Raw genomic sequence first — 22,190 nt, forward strand, 5'->3', positions numbered from 1 at the left:
GAGTCTGATTAGGGTGCTGTGGAGATAGTGGTTCTATGAAGCGTGTTTGTGTGGGGTGGGTTGTTTTTGGTTTTTAAATGCTCGCGATCCTTTTAGGATTGAGACTCTGGAGTCGCACGACCATATGGGGCACAGCTGATTAATATCTCCCATATTGCTTTATACAGGTTAAGGTTAGGTGGTTTGTGTGTGTACGTGGACTATTTTTCATTAGCCTGCGTTTTGGAGGTTAGATCGGTGTGATGGAACATTATACAACTATAATAGAGCATTACATGAAAACATTATGTCAGTGCTCAGTAGTAGTGAAAAAAACCCAAGTTGGCCTAAAAGTAGTATAGAACAAACCAGAAAATGTGTAGAGAAAGGTGAGAAGAGTGCTAAAGCCTGTGGAATAACCTGTGTAAAAGGAGTGACAGACTAGGACTTGAACAAGATTGAACTGAAGCTGGGGAGTTGCTTGAGGCAAGGTAAATAGAATATGATAGCTCTTGTTTTGGAACAGACGGTGAATGAGAAGATGCACAAATTGTCAGGAGATTAAAAACAGACCAGAGGAAGTGGTTCTTCTCACAGCACGTAGTTAAGCTATTAAACTCCTTGTTGCAGGATGTTCTTGATACTAAAAATTCACACGCTTTAATAAAGCACCTGCCCAGTTTCACAGGGAGGGGTGGGGTGGAACCCATCAAGTGTTATTAAACACAAAGCCACTGCTCTCTGATGTAAAGAAGGTTTTTGAATCTCTTAAAGATAAGGAGAGTTTCATTATTTATGATTATGTTGGCTTTTGTACTATGTTCTTCTCTATGCATCCTCTAATGGTTACTTACCAGGTAGGAGAGTGTTTGACATGGGCGTTTGGTTTAACGAAGCATGCTCTAATCTAGTTTTGTACTTTCTGGAATAAGGATGGGATGGTATGACATGGTTAATTGGGAGCGGTAGGGTAAACTTGGTAAGGTGAGCGGTATGGGATGTGTTGGGAAGCAGATATGCTAACCCCGATTTTGATACTATGGCATCTGCTAGTGGTGTGGTTTTTGGAAGAGCATCTGAAGGGTATTGCTTAGTAGTAGAGTGGAAGGGTACAGTAACACAAAATGCAATGGCATTTTTTTAAAGCTTGATTATTATCTTTAAAGAAAAAGAAAAACCCAAACCTCAATGTTTATATGATTGTTACACTTACCCTGTTCCTTGTTTAAGTTATGAGGTTTCAGAAGTTGATTGATGTCATTCAAATTTTACAGGGCTGGAGGTCTCAAACTGAGTTCTCACGGACTTTGTGGAAGTAGACAGCTGGTTAGAGAAGCAGTTACACCATGGCTCCAATGGAGAGAAGCACTAAGGTGAGCTTGTTAAACATCAGAGAATCCTCATAGGACCCCCCAACCTTGTAATTGAATCCATTTGAAACCGGGTTCATTAGTTTCACTGCCTGTGAAATAACTTGTTTAGCAGGGAGTGTTTTTAATCTAATGCTTACATTTTGACTTGAGAATAACTAACGTAAGGGGCTGTCTGTTTGCCAGCTTCCTTTTCAGAGATTTTCTTTTTGAAGTTCAGTTTTGAAACTGTGAAAATGTATTCTAAAGAGCTATATTTTCTGTATTTTATTGAGTTGGCAATAAGCCATCTGATTTTCATATTTCTAGCTACTGTGCACTCAAAGTGGGAGAAATAGTTACCTTTTTGATAGCCACAGATTTTTATTTAAACCTCAATCTAAGTTAAAGATGCCGGAAAAGTTTTTGGGAGATTTTTGTGTGTGGGAAAAAAATGGCAGTGGGACGTAAGACCTTCAAAACCAGGTTTGAATATGAACATTTTACAAGTTGGATCTTGTTTGCTTAAATGCCAAACTTACTAGTAAGCAGGAGTTCAGCGCAAATAAGCTGGACTCTTGAGTTCTCTCCCCTTCCCTCCCAATTTTCTTCCCCTTCTCCTGACTCATTCCCAGGACTGCTGAACATAAGCAGCGTACATGCAAACTTCTTATCACCAGTTTTTATAACTCCAGTCAAAATATTTAATAAGACATTTTATTTAACACCAGGAGTACATCCAACCCAAATGTTGCATTTCAGCCTGTAAAGCTTTGTTCATTTGTTGTAATTACAGTATTGATTAATGCTGAAACTAATTAGAGTAACAAAATTAAGTCTTGTATATCAGTCTGAGCTTTGCTAAACAGGGAGCAGTTAAAAGGGAGAAGGTAAAAGACCAAAGTCATGCCTCATGCTGCAGCATAAAGGAATATACCAAAAATAAGATAAATCAGTCATGTTCTTGTCAATATTCTGCCTGGGTGATTTCTAATGTAGCCGGACAAGTTACAGATTTCAGCTTTGCCAATTCTAGCAGTCCTTATAACACTGTTTTCTTCAAGTGTTGCTTGAAAGGTTTCTAGGTTAAGAACATGAAGGCCACTGAGTTTCAGAGAAATTTTCATTATTGCACTGTTGAAATGCACTTCGAGTGCACTGATGATATGATTTCAGAAATCTGTTGGTTACCACAGCATGGCTTATCAAACCCTTTGCAAAAACCCCCGAAGAATTTCGTAAGTAATCTGTAATAATGTGCCAATGTATCTTTAGGAGAATTACAGGGTAGTAGCTTTGCTTATTTTTATACAAATATATAATATTGTCTCTTTATTTTTAGGTGTGCTTGGCAGTGACAATGGACTATTTATTTGCATCGGATACTCTTATATGAAAAGATCACATTTCCAAAGAGCTGAAATATTATTTCGTCTTCTGAAACAGAATGGCAGGCTTCAAACGAGGATATGATGGAAAAATTGCAGGATTGTATGACTTGGATAAAACTTTGGGCAGAGGCCATTTTGCTGTGGTCAAACTTGCTCGACATGTCTTTACAGGTGAAAAAGTAGCAGTAAAAGTAATTGACAAGACCAAACTGGACACTCTAGCCACCGGACACCTTTTTCAAGAAGTTAGATGCATGAAACTGGTGCAGCATCCCAATATAGTACGGCTATATGAAGTGATTGACACCCAGACTAAGCTTTATCTTATCTTAGAGCTAGGTGATGGAGGAGATATGTTTGATTACATCATGAAACATGAAGAAGGTCTGAATGAGGATCTGGCAAAAAAATATTTTGCTCAAATAGTTCATGCTATATCCTACTGCCATAAACTGCACGTAGTTCATAGAGACTTAAAACCAGAGAATGTGGTCTTCTTTGAAAAACAAGGACTTGTTAAATTGACTGATTTTGGCTTCAGCAACAAATTTCAGCCTGGAAAGAAGCTCACCACAAGCTGTGGATCTCTCGCGTATTCTGCTCCTGAAATTTTACTTGGGGATGAATATGATGCACCAGCAGTGGGTATGTCCTCTTTGAATTTAACCAGTAATCTAAACTTAAGTACCGTGATGTCGTACCGCTCTGTTTTCTGTTTCAAGGTAATGCCATATGTGGAAGCCAGCTAAGTGGAAAGAAATAATATTATAACCTGGATGAGTTAGTGCTGGAGCAGATCTGTTTGAAGGAGATGCTCAAACATTCTCAAAAATGCTTAAAAGTTCTATTTGTATGAAATGATGCAATTGTATACATTGTAATTAATTTTTCTGTTAATAGTAATGTGAATGCAATGTGTATATTTGTATTTGCTTTGTTAGACGACACATCTTTTCAGAGAAGTGCCTGATTTTTAATTTGGTTTTAACATCACCCCCCCCACCCCGCACAAAAAATCCCCAGCCACCCAGTGATTTTCTTTGCTCAGGTTAGCCATATAAGAATGACATTGTGAGCCCAGGCTGCTCACGTGTTCTGCTGCAAGGTGGCAGGAATCCATTTTTAATAAGTACTAACTTGGCTGTGGAAGGAGGAGACCGGGAATTACGGACAGCTTTAACTCCTTCTTCCCCCTCTCTGCCCTTTTCTTGTCTGAGAACTGAAAATAAGGGGTGAGTTCCCAGTTGCTCCCAATTGTGTAAACGGTAACAGAAATAGTAATGTGTAAATTAGTCTGCGTGTTCCTAGCTGGAAAGTGGAGTGTGCTAGACAGACTACTGCAAATAATTCTTTTTCTCTGTGGCTCTACGTACATATAATTCCAAATGATGCTTCAAAAATAGCTTATTGTAGTCAGTATGCCTCTTGTTCTTGTGTGCCCGATAGCCGATACTTTTACTGTCCTAATAACACCCTTTAGGACTCTGGACATGGCTATGTGTCTATTTTGCTATAGTTACAGTAGTGGTTGCAGTGATGGTTTAAATTAAGACTGACTTATCGAATTTTTTGCTAATTTACTTGAGGTAAACAATCAACTAATTTTGTATGCTGACAAGGTGTTCCTGCACACTGTTGAACTAAAATTCTTGCGTTACTTTTAATATAAATATTTTTAGGTAGTAGATCTTGTAGTCTTTGCTTAAACACTTGAATATCACTTCATGGCTTCTAACTTCAAATAGGTCTGGACACTCAAGTGTGCTATAATTAGGAATTTTGGATGTCTGTGCTATTTGTCGTTTTGCAAATCCGTGTTGAGGCTGCAGTGACGCTTGACAAAATGATTTCTGTTTAGAGTCAAATGTTTTAGATGAGCTGGTTCTGGTTTTATTAGCGGCAAACTAGAGATCCTACCTCCTGCCGCCTTCTGTGTTTTTATTTTGAGAATTTCCTGAGGCATGACTGTAACTGATTGCAGTGGCCTCAAACTAGATGGAAAAGGGCATTTGGTAAATATTCAGTACAGTGACTTATGTGAATTTTTTCTGGAAAAATAGAATAGCAGTCAAATTTTGGAAGATGAGCAAAAAAAAATGAAGTTTTGATATTGCTGCCCGACTGAAGATGTGTGGAAGAAAGAAGGATTGGGGTGGGCATTAGGAGCATTATGGCCAGATGGTCCAAATTGAATTATGTAGTTAACAAAGCATATTTTGGACCTCCTAATGATAAATGTAAGAATGGTAGCATCACATAAAATGTTTCTTAGAAGACTTTGTAAGCAATTAGGTAAACTTCGGAATAGTACTAGAAGAAAATGGTGGAATGGATTTCTAGAGGAGGAGGTCTGGCTAGTATAGAGTAGGTTGTGAACAGTAGAAAAACTAGAAAAAATGAATTTCTTCTAGCCGATGTTTAAGGATGCTAGTTAAGCTCTCTTTCTGAGAATATTTAAGTACACATCAGTGGTTAGTTTTTGCTTACTTATTCCCCAGTATACTATCTCAGTTATCGGATATTAGAACTTCTCGTATCCTAGTTGACAGATGGCAGTGCTTGTATTCTGACTTTTTTAGTGGCACAGTTTTCATCGCTTTGTAATGCACTGCAGAATCTCCAAAGTACTGTCAGTACAATAGCTACAGAATAAAAATATCAAAATTTACTACGAGTTGCCAATAAGATAACAACCTTGATGAATCTGGGGTTTCCCTTTCTAACCGTGGGTAAAAAGGTAAGATACACTATGTAAGGTTTCTAAATATGACTTATTTGTGTATTTTTAAATGCAAAGTTTGGGGAGGGGGAGAAAAAAATATTAGGGACTTCTTTAAAGCCCTCCTTCCCCCAAATGGAGTCTTAAATGTAGAGTCTTAAAAGCATATATGTTTAGGAAATTTATCACTAACCATGTAATTATGCAACTGAGAAACCAGCTTGTGTAAACCTTTCCTACCCTTAAACTTTCATGCAAAGATGAGGTCATACTTGTGGACTAGAAATATGTGCAAATTGGGAAGTAGACGTTTTTCAAAAGAAGAGAAATTACATCAGTCACATTTTGATGCTAGTAACATGCAAGGTGTGAATATATAACCTGAAATAGTGGTAAAGTGCTGTGAACTCATTCAGCTGTTGGCTGAAAAGAGCTATTAATATTGCAATAATAATGGCTAACAATGGCAAAGATATTTTTTTTACCAGTTAAGATGAAATGACATTATAGCTGAACCGATCTAAAAGCTAGTTGCTTATGAGAAAGGAGGTCATGCTTTCTCCAGTGCAACTACGTGGTCCTGCCTCTGACCACTTGAAAACCAACTCAATTTACTGAAATGCCAAATTAAAAAGGATTACCCTACTTATACTCTGTGCATGTTAAGGTACGTTTGCTTTCATTATAATATTTTAAAACCCCCACACCTGTTTTCACTTATCCAGAGTTGTTGTTATATTTGCCAATATTATTGTGAGAAAAATTAATCAAGGTATAGGATGGTTTTTTTTTTGCCGAAGGCCTTTGCCATAAGCATGGCTTTTCTGATATCTTTCGAATATTAGAATGAGTACATAAAGGGAAAGACTTCACAATTTTGTGCTACAAAGAGCTGAAATATTCAGGGCAAGTCTTTTATTAAGTTATATGCTTAATAAATATAATGGAAAGGCTTGCTTTACGAAAAGATAACTATTTCAGCTAGTTTAGGGATTAATCTCCGCTTTGTGATGCTACTTAAAAACTTTCAGACTTAAAAAGAGACTAGTTAACTTAGGTGTCTCATTTCCTTTTGTGTTTAAGGCTGTAGTTAAAATGATGCAAGAGGAATATTAAGCAACAATCATATGTTCCCAGGGCTTTTCAAAAAGCTGAGTGAGTTAGATAATGAGAAGTTCTGTTGCTTGTAGTTTCCCATGGTTTTTTTTCCACACTTAATTAAAATTTATTCTAGTCAGAGGAAAGCAAGAGGACTGTTGTTGCACATAAAGTTCATTTCGCAAATCAAATGGACGTATGATTTTAGATTAGACAGAGTTCTGTCTCGAGCAGTGGTGTAATCCAGCAAACTCCAGCAGTATTCAAAAGTGGGTAACTACAGATGAGAAAGAATAAAGCGTGCTTCTGGTAATACTTTTTCTTTTGCTCTACCAGCATCAACAGAGATTGGATCGTTAAATAAATAGAAATCACTTCTTTGCTAGGTGATAAAATTTAATTACAGTTTTTCAGATAGTCAGTTCTTTCAGAGGAGAGCAAGTTCTATTTTAACTGCTTGGCATCTCTACAAAGTATTAAGTGCTGTGTAGGCTACTGTAATTCTGGAAGACGTTGACACTTCTGATAGGTTTTTATTATTGTAGTCGTGTGTTCTGTATGTGAGTTTGTAGGTGCATAGAAACATTTGCAGAGTAAATTCATCCTCCTGGGGATGAGAAATGGGCAAATTCAGATTGTAAGTCTGGGGTTGTCTGTTCAGCGCAGTTGAGCACAGGCCTCTAGAACGGTACTGTAATACACAATTAATGGTGTCGCGACCATCACAATTATTTAGCGTTGCAATCTCTCGTCACAGCAACACCAAGACAATGGTGGCAAGATGTTCTTCATAAAAGACGTGACTAACAAGAATATTATGGTTACTGTAGCTCAGTGCTATTCAACGGGCAGTTTGTGGTCCAAATCCAACTTGCTGCCTTCTTGGAAGTTGCAGAGGCCAACCACTTGGATAACATCCGTTCCTTTAGTAGTTAGATGCTGGCTTTCTTGCACTCAGACCTCGATATCTTCTGCCAATGTGGTAAGATGATAATGAATGTATATATTCATTATCTAGTCATACCTTTTTGGTTATTAAAGGAAACAGGATTTGTCGTACATACCTCTCGCTTTCCTGAGATGGTGATGCTGCTTTTAGACCCGCTTTGTCTCCATTGGACTGATCTCAAATTCTTTTGTTTTCTTTTTGCATCAAGCATTTGCAAGGGCTTCTTACTTACATATGGTGTTGCTGGAGGGTGTTTGGTCTTTCAAAGGTTCAGTCATGTTTACCTGGTGCTTGAGCATAGCTAAGGAGCCCTGATGACCCTGTCTGGCTTGTGTCAATCTAGTTTTGATGTTTCTGCATGTGTATAGCGCTTTATTCACAAACTGAATGACTAACATTAGCATAATGGCCAGTGAGTATGTACAGTAATCTTTTATGCTATAAAAATGCTGAATATACGACTTGACAGATTTGAGTTAAAAAAAAAAAAAGAAGAAAGTGGTAAGATACTTGCAAACCATACACGGTATTGAATCATTTAGCATACCTGACAGCATTTTGGAGTTTCGCTGTGCTCCAAAATAATATCATAGCCAAATTTCACAGAAATGAAAAGCAAGAAGCCCTACAAAAAACCTTTTCACTGGTTGTTTTATTTTGAAAAATCTCCCTTTTTAATGTATTGCAACACTTTAGAAGTTTTATAGTTATAGAATGAGCTTGAAGCTGTAAGGGTGCAGAAAGCTAAAAGTGTAACACGTATCTGCTTCAAGCCTCCGAGGTCTTCCCGGTTCGTTTTGCTTGCATCAGTGCAGAGCTAGCCCTTCTTGTGTGCTGCGCTCTATTGCCTGGCTGACCATTTGATGAACTGATTTTAACAGCTAACTTGCCAGAAAACTGTGAACTTTTCTGCAGGCTTAACTTCTGCCAGATTAGCAGAGCTGTTTGTTCCCTTAGCCTTGAGTGGAAGAGCCCGGTGCCAAGGAGGTGAAGGATGCATTTGGACTAGACTTCTGGGGGAAGGTGGTAGGACCTACCCCTCTGTTGTGTTAGCAAAGTTGGGTTAGATCAACTCAGCGTAGCTCACTTCATCTTCTGTGTAAGAGCAACTCATTTGACTGAAATTCATCGAGGATCCTTGCCGGGGCATTTTTAAGAGAATTGCGTGCTCTACTTTTCAGCTTCGAATGCTTTTTAAAGCAAAACAGAAGGAATCGATGTGAGGACCGCGTGTGTTTCTGTGCTGCGCGTTCCTCCTGTACTTGGGCCTAGCGGTCAGGCTTTCCTCCCTTCTCCCTCCAGTGCAGTCTATCTGACACTGCTGAAAAAACAGAGCCAAATTTGAAAAATTATCAGAAATGAGCTTTTTATACTTTTTAAAAAGGACAGATGTAAGGAGTTGGTTGTAGAATACTTTTAGAAAGTTTCGCTCTTGAGGATATTCATGTTGCGTTAACCAAGAGTTTATTTTTATGTTCTGTGTCAATTTGTATGCAGGTAGTAAAATTTAGTTGTAATGAAAGGAGAGTCCAGTTTTTATGTAGTATGCTATCCTTTGATTCTGCCCCCCCAACCCCCCGTCTAATTACTTTATTGACAAAATGCTTTTAATGCCTCAACTTGAGGGTGTTGTTACAGATATCGGAGCCTTGTATTCAGAGGTGAAGTTATGATGCGACGGGGCTATAATGAAGGGTGGAGTCTGTGATCCTGATGACTTCTCAGTAAATCTGTGCTGGCTAGTATTTATGAGGTATAATTTATGTTCCATTTGGGATTACTTTATGCACAAGTTTTAATGCATTCACCAGTAAACTGCTGGGTAGAAGCAAAGAAGAATTTATCCAAGTGAAAATACAGAGGAGAAGCTGTCAAGATAGTCTTCAGTTACTACCGTTGTCAGCTAAACTGTAACTTCAGTGTAGGGATGTTTCTTAGTCATCTCTCTCCGTTCGTGGAAGAACAGTTTTCATAATATTTCAGACTGCTGTTGTGGAGCAAGCGTTCATTACGATAAATACATCTCCACAGCCGGGAAACTTCATTTCAGGTATCTTGCAAACAAATATTCAGATTACTTATGTTCAGCCTGTGGCTGACTAATTTGGCAACACAGATTTGGTGGGACCTAAATCAATGGTGTACTACTTAGTTATAAACCAGCTGCTCAAGTTTTGCATTCATGTGTAAAGCTGTACTAAGATGTTAATTCTTATAAATAAAGTACAAACTATACATTGTACAGCTAAAATATTTAGGAAAAGATTGTTGATCAGAAAATAGGATTTCTTAGATACCAGGAGCAAATTGTCTTTAATATTTATATACAAAAAAAGACGAAAAACATTGCAGTGAAATATGTACAGAAGCTGTATGTGCTGTATAGGCTTTGATATGTCAATGTTAAATGATGTTGAGAACATGTTTTATGTAGCAAAAAAACTTCCTTCCATGTTTACCTAATTAATATTGTTTTTTATCCTGGGTAAGTATTTTCTGGAGTAGCAGTATTGGAATTCACACAGAAAATGTTGCTTTTGTTTGTGTTTTTAATGTAGATTCAGTGACTTCTGAAATGTGGTTAAGCAGCAGAAACCAAAGGAGAAAGAATGCATTTCTAAATGCAGAATTGATGAATCAGAGTAAAACAGGCTATTTTGGACTAAAGGCAGTGGCATGTGTTCAGTAAGACCTTTCAACGGTGGTGGTTTTTGTTAAAAATATTCTTACTGAAATTTGAGATGTGGTAGTTACTAAAAAATAAAGAACTGTTTGTCTGTGTTTTAGTAGTTTTATGCAACCAGCAAAACCCATACTATTGTCTTCAGGGAAAAATAAGTACAGATTGAATGAAAACAATAATTGCTTCCAAAGATAAGACTAGTTACTGATGATCATGTCTTAGTCAAATAAAATAACATATATAGAACAGACTGTTTCATCAGACAGATAAGCTAATTATGAAAATAATTTGCTAAATGCCATTTGCTATTTATGCTCTTTTTTGGAGGGATGGGGGTAGGAAAAGACTTCTAATTCTCTTGTCTGTTATGTGTTCTAATAGTAATTTTAATTGGATTTGTAGTGCTTTAAAGCAAGGAGAAAGCCCATTTCTGCCTGTTAATTTCGAAAATGTTAGCATTGATGGTGGTTGATCTCTTCCTCAGCCTTCCGCAAGGGAAAAATAAATCCCATTTTACAAAGAGAAAGAAAACAAACCTGAATTAACAGACAGTGGCATCTCTGAAAACTAGAGAGGTCAGTACTCAAGTTTATTCAAAGCTTGTTTCATTGAGAGTTAAAGAATGGAAGAATGGTTCAGTCACCTAAAAACTGGGTATCTATGAAAAAGTAATCTTTGTTCTTTACCTATACTCTTCAGATTTTACGACTGGTCCAGTTTGAGCATCTTCCAGATTTACCAGCAGTCTGCGCACATGGTAGCGTAAAAATACTTGTGATACATAGAAATGCTGAAATCATTAAGACAATTATTCTATACTATCTTGCTACTGACTTTGTGCAAGGGATGCAACTTTTTTAAGCTTTCTAGCTTATACAGGGGTGGAAATACTTTTCTTATTCTCTTTTTGAAGCACAAGTGTAGCAACAATGTAACAGGCACCATTCAAACAATTCAGTAGTATGATACCAGCTTTATCCTTTTATACTGTAGTATGTGATTTCTTTCATCACTGCTTCTAATAGAAGTCTCATTTTCTGCAGCGTTTGACTTGTCATAGGAATTTTTACTCTTAAACTGTGTTTTAGTTCTTCAGACAATTATGTGAAGCTATGCTGTAAATTTTGAGTGTTCATTCTGTTTTCCATAGCCTATACTGTGAACAGGATCTTAAATTTCAGCTTGTAACAAGCACATTTACCACTGTTGTCCTCATGAGTTATCAGCCTGTACCTACTCCTGAGCCCAATGAAGGTTCCACTCCTAAATTCTAATCCAAATAGGGTAGTTCATGATGGGATTTTGTGTCTGAGTTCAAAACGGCAGCCTTCAGATATTGCCCAGTCGCTGACTAGCCCTGAACGTGCCCAGAGATGCTGATGATCTTTACATTCGATTTTCCTATTTAGCTTTGCATAGAAGAACTTGATATTGAAGTGCTGATGTGTTGAGTGTCTCTCAAGGCTTGTCTTCAACAGGTTTCTAAGCGTTGGGCTGTCTTCCAGAAATCTGCTCTGAAGAGGTTGTAGCAGCAGCGGTGATGACATTCTCGTTAATGTCTTAAGCTAGTGGTTAGGGTCATTGCCCACGATGCTGGAAGTTGGGCTCCCTTTCCACCCTTCGTTTATCCGCAGTCCATTGATAGCTCTGCAGTGGCAAAATAAACACGTAGATGTTTCTGTCATCTCCATAAAAGGTGATTTGTTTTCTTTTTTTGCTTAAGTGGCTTCTAGTAGAAGATAACTATAATGTTTGGCTGTTACAGTAAATGTTGCAACGAGAAATATCTAAAACCTGACTAAATTTACTCAATATTACAAATGACTTCTGAAGAAGCAGACTTTCTGTAGAAAGATCCATCTTATTAACTGAACAATATACAGTGTGTAAACTGTTAAGCAGTTCTATGTTTAAGTTAGAAAAAAACATTCTTTTTTCCTATCAAGGTCTGAATTAAACAACTTTAATAAGCAGACTTAGTTTACATTATGTAGTTAAATGTGAATGTGTCTATTCCAAAATGAGTGTGGATTTTTAGCTGCTTAAAATCACAAATTCACATAGCATATATAAAGTGTGACAAATGTCTGACTTCTGAGGAATGGTAGAAATTTGGGTAAATCTTAAGCTATAAGGATCCCCTACGTCACAAACTAACTTTCTGAAATCTGTAGTACGTGTTTTAGGAGTAAATCAGGAACTTTAGAAAGCAATTAATATCTAATGAAATGGTGAAGCCCAGCTCTGTGGTTAAGCAGATGAATATGGATATCCTTATGCAGTGTACAGACTTGAACGTAACAGATGTTTGAGTGCCCTGTGTTTTAAGACGAGTGTAGCATCAACAGCTAATGACGTAGTTTGGTTTCTATGGCAGTGACTTCATGTTATGTAAGGAAGTTGCCTATATGCAGCCCTAGTTGTCATGGTTCTGGGAATCCTGCTTCAACAGTCCTTTCCTGATCAACATTATTTAATGGCTTTTAAAACAATAAAATATTCTCTGCTACAGCTAGCTATTAGTGCTTTTAAAAGTCGTAATCTCTCTTATTTTATTCTTGTGATAGCAGTGGCAGTTTTAAGTTTCTGGTACTCAATTTAAAGGCTCAATTGCATCTTGAGATCTTCACTGTGCTTTTTGAAAGAGACCTTGATTTTGGCCGCTGCAGTATACAAGTGTGCCTGCCTTCACCATCATCATTTGATGTTTTACAGGTTATAAGCATGCTAAAATGCATGCGGCATGTCGGGCTCAAATTCTACTTTTCCACCAATTCTCTGAAGAGAGCAGAGTAGATGTCCCTTGGAGGGGAGGAGAGGAGAAATAAGCAGTTTCCAGAAAGCCTTCAACTGCTAATTACTAAGAGTAGTAAAAAAAAACACCCTCGAAATGGTGAAAAATAAATTTTTGTTTAAATTTGCTCTTCTAAAGGTGGGTCTCTGTAACCGGGCTCAAATTCTACTTTTCCACCAATTCTCTGAAGAGAGCAGAGTAGATGTCCCTTGGAGGGGAGGAGAGGAGAAATAAGCAGTTTCCAGAAAGCCTTCAACTGCTAATTACTAAGAGTAGTAAAAAAAAACACCCTCGAAATGGTGAAAAATAAATTTTTGTTTAAATTTGCTCTTCTAAAGGTGGGTCTCTGTAACCCTTTTCGTCCGTGCTAATTACTAAGAGTAGTAAAAAAAACCAACACCCTCGAAATGGTGAAAAATAAATTCTTGTTTAAATCTGCTCTTCTAAAGGTGGGTCTCTGTAACCCTTTTCGTCCCCATGTTCCTTCAGTTAAGAGTCTCAAATCTAGAATTGGGGCTGGCACCTGAGTTCTGAGCTGTGATAAGGGGATATAGCTGAACATGTATGCTGAGTCGTTAGCCCAAGACAAGGAGTTTTACTTACAAAACCTTCTGCTTTATCTGCTTAAACTATCCAGTAGTAAATTTACTACAATATGTAAAAGTTTTGTCTAAAACCTGGTTATTTTTTTGAGCATTAACGTAGCACCATAGCTAATATATTATCTTAAAATGGTCTACCAGGGGTGTGAAGGTGGAGGAGAGGTAGATCTCTGCAGAGTTTTTTTTTACTGTGTATACTGTATGTCAAACCATATTTGCATTGAACTGAGGTGAGATTTTTTTTTTAAGATGGCACAACCCATTTAACAGGTCTCAAAAAAGCAGTCTTGCTCTGCATTCAGCTCCTGCCCGTATAGTTCTGCGCTCTCCTTTGTGGTTTTTTGACTTTGGTGCTCGTGCAACCCTTTAGTGAACCAGCACCGTTCAGTGAATGGGTAAAAATGTAAACAGATGTTGTCGTCTTTGCTTTTAAATGTACATCTACAGCTTCTAATAATGTGTGAAAGCAGGAAACGGTCTCAGCTGGGATTTTTCCCCTGAGTTGACATAAGGTATATCAAATTAAGAACATACTATAAGGGCTACATTCACTTAAAAACCAAAAAAAGCATGTTTTCACAAGTGTGTGGAGATCTAAAGAAACACTTCTGTTCCTTAAACCTTTGAGTTATTTTTCTTCCCCCTTTCCCCAGTTATTAGCTGGTCTAATAAAAGATGCTACTTCTTTCAAAAGCCTAGCTTTAATGAGACATCAAGCTTGTATTTAATTGCTGCTCCAACATCTTTCTAATCTGCGTACGCAACTGTCTTGTCACAGTTGGTGCTTTGAGACATCAAGCTCGTATTTCATTGCTGCTCCAACATCTTTCTAATCTGTGTACGCAACTGTCTTGTCACAGTTGGTGCTTTTGACCAAATCACTAGATCTTGACTAAGGCTTTCACTCAGTTTGAGTGAAACCCACTTTTGTCATAGGGTAAGAATACTCTTTGGGATTTAGAAATGAAGGATCAAGGTGCCATTTGTCTGCTGGTAGAAGTGGTCTGTCCCACAGGAGGGGTTACTCCCATTTTGCTACACCTAGTATGTGGGCAGAAATCAGCAATAGCACAGGAGTGGGCAGCACATACTGACCAAGTGTTGATCAAAGCACTTGATCAGTTGAGGGCAAACCATCTCCATCTTTCTTAGGTTCCCTGGGATCCAGAGGACTGATGAGTTTCCTCTTCATTAATAGGAAAGAATAATAGAGCAGCACTGATTATGGCAGGCCAAAACAGCATGGTAAAGAACATTCCTGTGTTTGGCTTCCTTTATCGTTTGGGGAAATAGTGCATATTTACCAAATGTTATTATATTAAATAGTATCTGATCCTCCTTTACTAATTTCTCAAAGGTAACCATGCTTAAAGATCTTAAATCTCTCAGCCAGATTGCACGTTTTGGAGAATTCTTGGTTTCCAGAATAGTATCTGTGATTATGACATTAAATGGGTGAACAAAAATCGTATCTTCAAATAGAAGGTGGCATTTTTGTTTTGTTTAAATCATCTTTGCAGTATAGTCTGAATTTGACTGAAAAATATGCAGCTATGGATCTCCAGTACAGAAAAGTGGAAAGTGCAGTTACAGGATTGATTTTTGCATGTATAGAATGGTTTAAAACTAATAAATCAGGCACAAACATTAACATTTCTTATATATGTACCATATAGTCATTTAACTGTCTTTTAAATCTTTCAAAATGATATGTGGGTATTGACTTACTGTTTTGGAATATCTGCTTTGAAGACTTCACATTCTAAACCTTGGATTTCAAGTTACACCAACGGCTAGCAAACCAACATGTCTAAGCTTACTTGCATGTTGGGAATGTAGATCACCTATTTAAATTTAGAAGAGATATTTACAAATCAGTAAGACTTTTAACCCTCAAGTTTATGTATCCTTTTTACAAAGAGGAGACTGTTTCGCCTTTTGGGTAGTATTACCTATATCAACTTATAAGCCTCTTCAAAACATGCAAAATAAAAACTTTACAATGCAAAACTGGCAGGGATTTCTGTTGTCCTGGAAACAGATCTGCCAGTAAAAATTCTGTGTGTGGTGAGTTTTTTTTTAATTTCATCCAGCATTGTGTCTGTGTCTTGGAAAAAGTGGCAATATGAAATTTTGTGGTAGGTTGGGAAGGGCAAGATACTGTTGTTACTGTTCTTATTTTGTTTAGGATTGCATGCAGCTGTTGTCTGAATAATTGTGGTAGTTCTGAAATACCAGTGAATAATCCGCTTCTTATATACCAGTTTCATTTTTCCATTGTTCTTGCAGGGTTTGTATATTTCAAATGAAGTCACTTTGAAAATTTGTGTAATATTTCCTGTTTTCTGTCAGCTCTTTTTACCACTTCCTTCACACTTAACCATCCTTTACACTGTGTTTGGTGTGAGAAGTGAAAAACAATTGTGTTATAGTGGAGTTGAGACAACCCTGTGCTGGTTTAGCTGGAGCATTCAAGTTCTCTGTGTTCACACTATCAACGTTATTTTAGTTCTTGCTGTGCTGTGTCATGCTTTTGGCTTCTCTAGAATGCTCTGCTGCTCATGGGCAAGAGGAAGTGTAGTTTTCCTGTTGGTGCTGCATACTCCAGTGAGGGACCTCTGAAGGTCAGCTGGTGTAATCTCCCTGCTCGAGCAGGAACACCTGGAGTTGGTTGCCCAGGACCGTTTTCGGACAGCTTTGAATATCTCTGAGGATGGAGACCCCACAACCTCCCTGGGCAACCTGTGCCAGTGCTGGGTCACCCTCACGGTGACAAAGTGTTCCCTGATGCTCAGAGGGAACCTCCTGGGTTTCAGTGTGTGCCCATTGCCCCAAGTCCTGTCACTGGGCACCACTGGAAAGAGCCTGGATCCCTCCTTTTTGCACCCTCCCTTCAGGTACTTGTGTACATTGGTGAGATCCCCTCCCCAAGCCTTCTCGTCTCTAGGCTGAACAATCCCAGCTCTCTCAGCCTGTCCTCATAGGAGAGATGCTCCAGTCCCTTAACAGTTTTCATGGCCCTTCATTGGACTCTCTCCAGTAGGTCCATATCTCTCTTGTACTGGGGAGCCCAAAACTGGACCCAGCACCCCAGGTGTGGCCTCACCAGTGCTGAGCAGAGGGGAAGGGTCACCTCCCTTGACCTGCTGGCAACACCCCTCCTAATTATTGTGATTCACTATTATGGTGATTCATTAAGTATTTATCTTTTTTTTCTTAAACACCTGTAGATTGTTGCTTGAAATATTGGATGGCAAAACATAGGAGTGAGCTTGGCCATCACACAACTTTTCCAGTCAAAGAGTATCAAAAACTTCTGCAAACACCTGTGACCAAAGATCTGTAGGGTGACCTCTGGTCACTTGGATGTAGGACAGAAACTGCTGGAAGATTTGACAAAGTAAGTTTTGTCACTTTTAGGGGGCACAAAAACTGTGAGTCTTGTCTATTTTTCTTAGATGTAGCTGTAGCACCATGTACATTTTCCGTTGCGCCTTTACCTTTAACAAGGTGGCAACTTGCAGTTGAGCGGAGAGCCTTATGAGAGATGTTGCATCATTCAGCAGGTTGGTTGGTTTGCTTTAGTTGCATGTGGAGTTGCAAACAAGTGAGTGGGCCTAGCTAAACCATGGCACGGAAAACGGACAAGGGAGCAACCCCTTGATTGGAGAGTCTGCATATGAAGGGGCAAGACAGAACTCTTGAACGTTTCCTCTTAACACACCTGCAGACATCCAAACACTTGGCTCTCCTTCCATAAACAAGGAGAGGCTTGCTATAATATGATACTGGAGAGCTTGTGAAGATGACCCCAAGATGACATCTATCTTGTCAGTCTTTCCGTGTAGACTAGACTTACTTAGGCACACTGTTTTCTTGCTTCCTAGTTATTAGTATAGTTTTAAGTCTGCTTAGGCTGCTCAGCTGTGTCCTTGATGCTCCGAGCTGAGTCATTTTAGCAGCTGTAACTGTAGAAGCAATGAAGTTGATACTCAGCCACAGCTATAAAAATATGGTGAGAATAAAAGCCATGTAATAGTTTCTGTCCACTATTATTTCTTGGTCACATCAGAATAAGCATCTGCTGTGCTGGCAAGCTAACAAAATACACATCTGTCAGAAAAGTGTAATAGTAAGCTTTGCCTGCAGTGTGTAAAAATGAGATAAAGTGTAGTTGTTGCTACCATAGTGCTCTTCACTGAGAGCATAAGAATATCTAGATAATACGACATAGTCAAAAGGTCTTAAGCAGCATTTTTAATTTCGAACAAAACTTTTTTCTGCATACACGTGATGCCTTTTTTAGTAACGCAAAATGCATGGTACAATGAAATACAATAGCAGTTCAATGCATGATTGATATTTCACTGTTAACGAGAGGTTTTGTTCTATTTTTTCATGCAGTTGTATTAAAAAAAAAAAAGAAAAACATTGTTTCATTTCACCATTTGCAGCTCTTATCTGGAAAGACCCATGGATATGGAGTGCAAAATATAGTAACTAGTGAAAGAAAAATATACAAAATTCTCCGTTATGTGCTGGCTAATCAGTAATTGGTGCTTTATTTGTCAAAAGACACAGGTTGATATCTAACTGGACATTGTCTTGCAGCAAACAATAGTTGTGGGTTTTTTTTTTTTTTGCATTTAGAGGATCAGTTGGGTTCTGCCTCTGAAAAGTGTTACTTATTTTTAAATTCTTTTTATAAAATAAATGTACGTACATGTTTATCTAAATAACTTTTGGAAAACTAAAACAGCATCTGTCATCACAAATCCTTCCAAATTGAAATGCAGGGACGTGTATGTATATCCAAGGAAAGAAGCCGTGTGTGTCAAATAGAAAATTGATTAGGAGGCTACTTTCTAAAAGAAAATTCTTAAGGGTGTTCAGTATTTACTCAGTGCAGTTGAAACGTCAAGGTCTGCTAGAGTTTCCTCTATATGATGATGTCACAGAACTTTGATTGTTGTCTTACTGTGAATGCCATCCTTTTCTCAGGACTGTCTTATTGTTTTAAACTTGATTTCTTAGAATATTGTGTTTTTCCTTCTACCTGAATTTTTATATGCTTATTTTTAACTTATGGTTTAATTATATTGCTCCCCTCTCCAGTATTTCTCTCTTGACTTAAATTTAGCCAATGTGTATTACTCTTTCATACCAAACATATTTTGTCTGTAACTGTGAATACTGTGTGGACTCTTCTAAAATACTTCAAGCTGAAAGGAGACATGAAACATTCTGTTCTATCGAGGTGTTCAAAAAAAAAAACATTTAGATGCGGCGCTTCAAGGCATGGTTTAGTGGGTTTAGCGGGCATGGTGGCATCGGGTATACGGTTGGACTTGATAATCTTTGAGGTCTCTTCCAACCATAATGATTCTATGAGTGTGTCGGGAGTGTCAAACAGGATGCTAGGATAGATCGTACCGCTAAATAGATCTTAAAGGAAGGACATTGATATCCAAAAGAGGACTGTTCATAGAAATGCATAAATTCACATGGTTTATGTGCTTGCAAAAATGAATTCTTGTAATCTGTTGTGTGGTGGCAGCTAGATAATGCAGCAAAACTTTTTGGCCACTTTCAAACTAAACGGCAGGAGAAAGGCATAAATAGCTTTACAAAATTAAAGGTGTACCTCTTAGGTGAAACCACCTCTCTTGTCTTGTGAGGCTTTTTTAAATCCTATATTCCAGAACATTTGGCTTTCTGGCATCAGGCTATCAAAGTATTAAAGCACTTACTGAATCTTAAACATGGGAATAGTCATGTTGAATTTGCAGGTATACATGAAATGGTGTACCTGCCTCAAAATGCTCAGTACGTACAGGATCGAGGCCCTAGTAAGCATAACAGAAATCAAATAACCGTCTGAGTTAATAGCATACACTTACTACAAATTAGAGCTGTAAAGAAAATTACCATGTAGTGTTTCTGTCCCTCTGTCAGCCAAACCGTATGAAGAATGGGTTGTAACTAGCAAAATGAGTCATTGTTCTAGGGATGAATGTGTGTGATTTACATTATAAAATAACATTGTAGCCATCCATCACCGTTAAAGGCATGGCAGGTATTTTGAGTAGGCCACAGAAAGCAAAATGTAGTTGGGTAGGTAATGTGGTGGGGTTCCCTCTTGTAGGTCCTTCCAGGCCAGAGCCTCCTGCCAGCACCTCGCCCCTTTTACCTCGTCGCTTCTCGCGCTTCAGCTCTTTACTTGATTTTACTGGGTACAGACCTGGGGAATGCAAGGGCGAGACACCCAAAATTGCTGCTGAAATTTCCAGAGCGTGGAGTTTGATGTGAAATTTAAGAGCGTGGCCTTTTCTCTAAGCATGTATTGGAGTCAGTTACTTATTTTTCTGCATTAGGCTATATTTCTTGATATTTAAGCTTCTCGTCTTGAATGCAGTGAGACTTGTGAAATATTTTCTTTTAGGCAAACTCTTAATAAAGATTTGAACTAAATATTAGCTTTTACAGTGAGTAAAAACCAACTAAAGGGTTTCATGCCCAGAAGTGCTGCTTTTTCATCTTTTGGTATGTCATTTCACTGGGGAACAAGAAAGTTGTTAAATGTTTGGGGGTTTTTATTTTATTTTATGCAATCAGGAATTAGAAGGAAACAAGAAGACTCCCAGAGTGTAGTGGAGATCACTGTTAGTTGTTATGTTTGGTATTAAAACAAACCAAACCAAAAACACCACCCCACACCTCGTAATATGATTAGTGTAAGACGGTGGTTTTACATAAATTAAATAATTTATTATTGGAAGTAGCAAAGAATATTTTAAAGCAACACCACTGAAGGAGAAACATCTCTACATTGGTCTTATTGAAATAAGTGACTTTCTCTGTAACTTCTTACTTCATAGGGCAACATGTAAGCGATACTCAGAACAGTTTATGCTAGTCCTTCAGAAAGGAACGTGCGTTGAATACAAATCTCTTTAATAATCTGTGCCTACCTGTGAAGAAAAGGGTAATGAATTCTTGTCTTCTGAGTGGCCAGATTATCTTCAGCTTTATCTAACACTTTGCTGTCGAAGGTGTTACGCATCTTAAACTGTTATGCATCCTTGAAGTCATGGATTCTGACATGTTTTGTTTTGTTTTGTTTTTCCCTCTAAAATGATAAAAGCTGTCAAACAATGGAACTACTGTATTTTGTGCTTCAGCGGAATTGCAAATTCCTTAAATAATGCTTATAATCAAGAGTGAGAGTAATCACCCTCCTATGCATCTCAAGAATATTTCACAGTTTTGATGGCAGTTTTGTCTGTTTCCTCAACAGTTATTTTATATTTACAGATATATGGAGTTTGGGGGTCATCCTCTTCATGTTGGTTTGTGGACAACCACCATTTCAAGAAGCAAATGACAGTGAAACTCTGACTATGATAATGGACTGCAAATACACGGTGCCACCTCATGTGTCCAAAGAATGTAAAGAGTAAGTAGAGTACTAGAGAACTTGGAAGCGTTCATAGGAGTGGTGGATTCTCATTGCCTTTGGGACTTCCCCATACCATATTACCAGTGTGTGGAATATTCCTTGCCTGTTAATAAGATATTATGCCTACTGCTTTTGCGTAGTTGTTTGTATTTCTTCACGTTGATTGAGTAGTTTCTTGGGCACCAATATGGCATTTTTTTTATTCTTTGCATCTCTTCTTACTAAAGGTTAATCCCATGATATTTTTTGCCAATATTTTTTTTTCCCCCAGACTCGTATGAAACTCTATTTTGATTTTACACAATGTATCTTTCTTTTATGTGTCTCAGTTGTCATGCATTTTATAAATGATTGAAGAAGCTGCTCACCACTGCCTGGCTTTGGCCACTGCTCTTGCTGGGCAAATTACAAGGTGTTGCTGAGAGTATTTTGTGGCAGGGGTTAAAAAGGTAATGATTCCTATAGATTTCTGTTCAAAATGCAAGTTGTCAAAACGCAAGGATATCACGGCAAGTTTTGCTCCTCTCCTACTGAAATTGCAACTCCAAATCAACGTTCTAGGCGATCAAGGGAGAAAAATATTCGGTCTGCGAATACCATATGCCACTTGGGAATCATGACTCATTTTGATGTGGTGCTGTTTTCTGCAGTGTTCACTGCAACTTTTTTATTTTTTTGATATGTTCCAGTTATTTCCCATATTTCCCTATCGGTTAATGACCTCTCCAGTCCTTTTAATGTATATCCCAGTTGCCTCACTTAGACTGTTTTACAACATTTGGTTGGGTTCTTGAATCTGCAATAGAGTATCTTTTCATTTTCAATAGGAAAGTCCAGATGCCTTTATAAATACTTGAAAATATGCCTTTGGTCCAGTCAAAAAAACCCTAAAGCAGCATCTAGGATTCTGTTGTTTGATACAGAATGGAGTTTGTTACAGCGGTGGTCATACTGCCCCTTCCTCTCTTCGCCTGTCATCCGTGTGGTCTGGGAATCTAACGCCTAACATGATGGCATAGCTGGTTTTCGTGTCTTGTCGTGAGTGCTTAGCGTTTCCAGTAACGTGGAAAAGCTGCTGTCAGGGCTCTCGGCAGGTTGAAGAGCTCTGCGTCCAGGAAGAGGTTTAAAATACAATACAGGAAGAGGTTTAAAAGAGAGCTCTTATCA

At 38.1% G+C, this 22,190-nt stretch overlaps 1 protein-coding gene across 1 annotated transcript in view; it reads left to right on the forward strand.

Moving 5' to 3' along the window:
• The first annotated feature begins 1,253 nt into the window (after window positions 1-1,253).
• The window catches only part of SNRK (SNF related kinase), a 30,251-nt gene continuing 9,314 nt past the window's right edge, over window positions 1,254-22,190 (forward strand). The window contains exons 1-3 of the mRNA XM_009697684.1: window positions 1,254-1,352; window positions 2,671-3,364; window positions 20,879-21,020. Of these exons, the coding sequence (XP_009695986.1) occupies window positions 2,776-3,364; window positions 20,879-21,020 (731 nt within the window). The 5' untranslated portion in view covers window positions 1,254-1,352; window positions 2,671-2,775. The remainder of the gene's footprint in view (window positions 1,353-2,670; window positions 3,365-20,878; window positions 21,021-22,190) is intronic.

Source organism: Cariama cristata, unplaced genomic scaffold (genome assembly GCF_000690535.1).
Source record: "Cariama cristata isolate BGI_N322 unplaced genomic scaffold, ASM69053v1 scaffold3203, whole genome shotgun sequence".
NCBI classification, from domain to species: domain Eukaryota; kingdom Metazoa; phylum Chordata; class Aves; order Cariamiformes; family Cariamidae; genus Cariama; species Cariama cristata.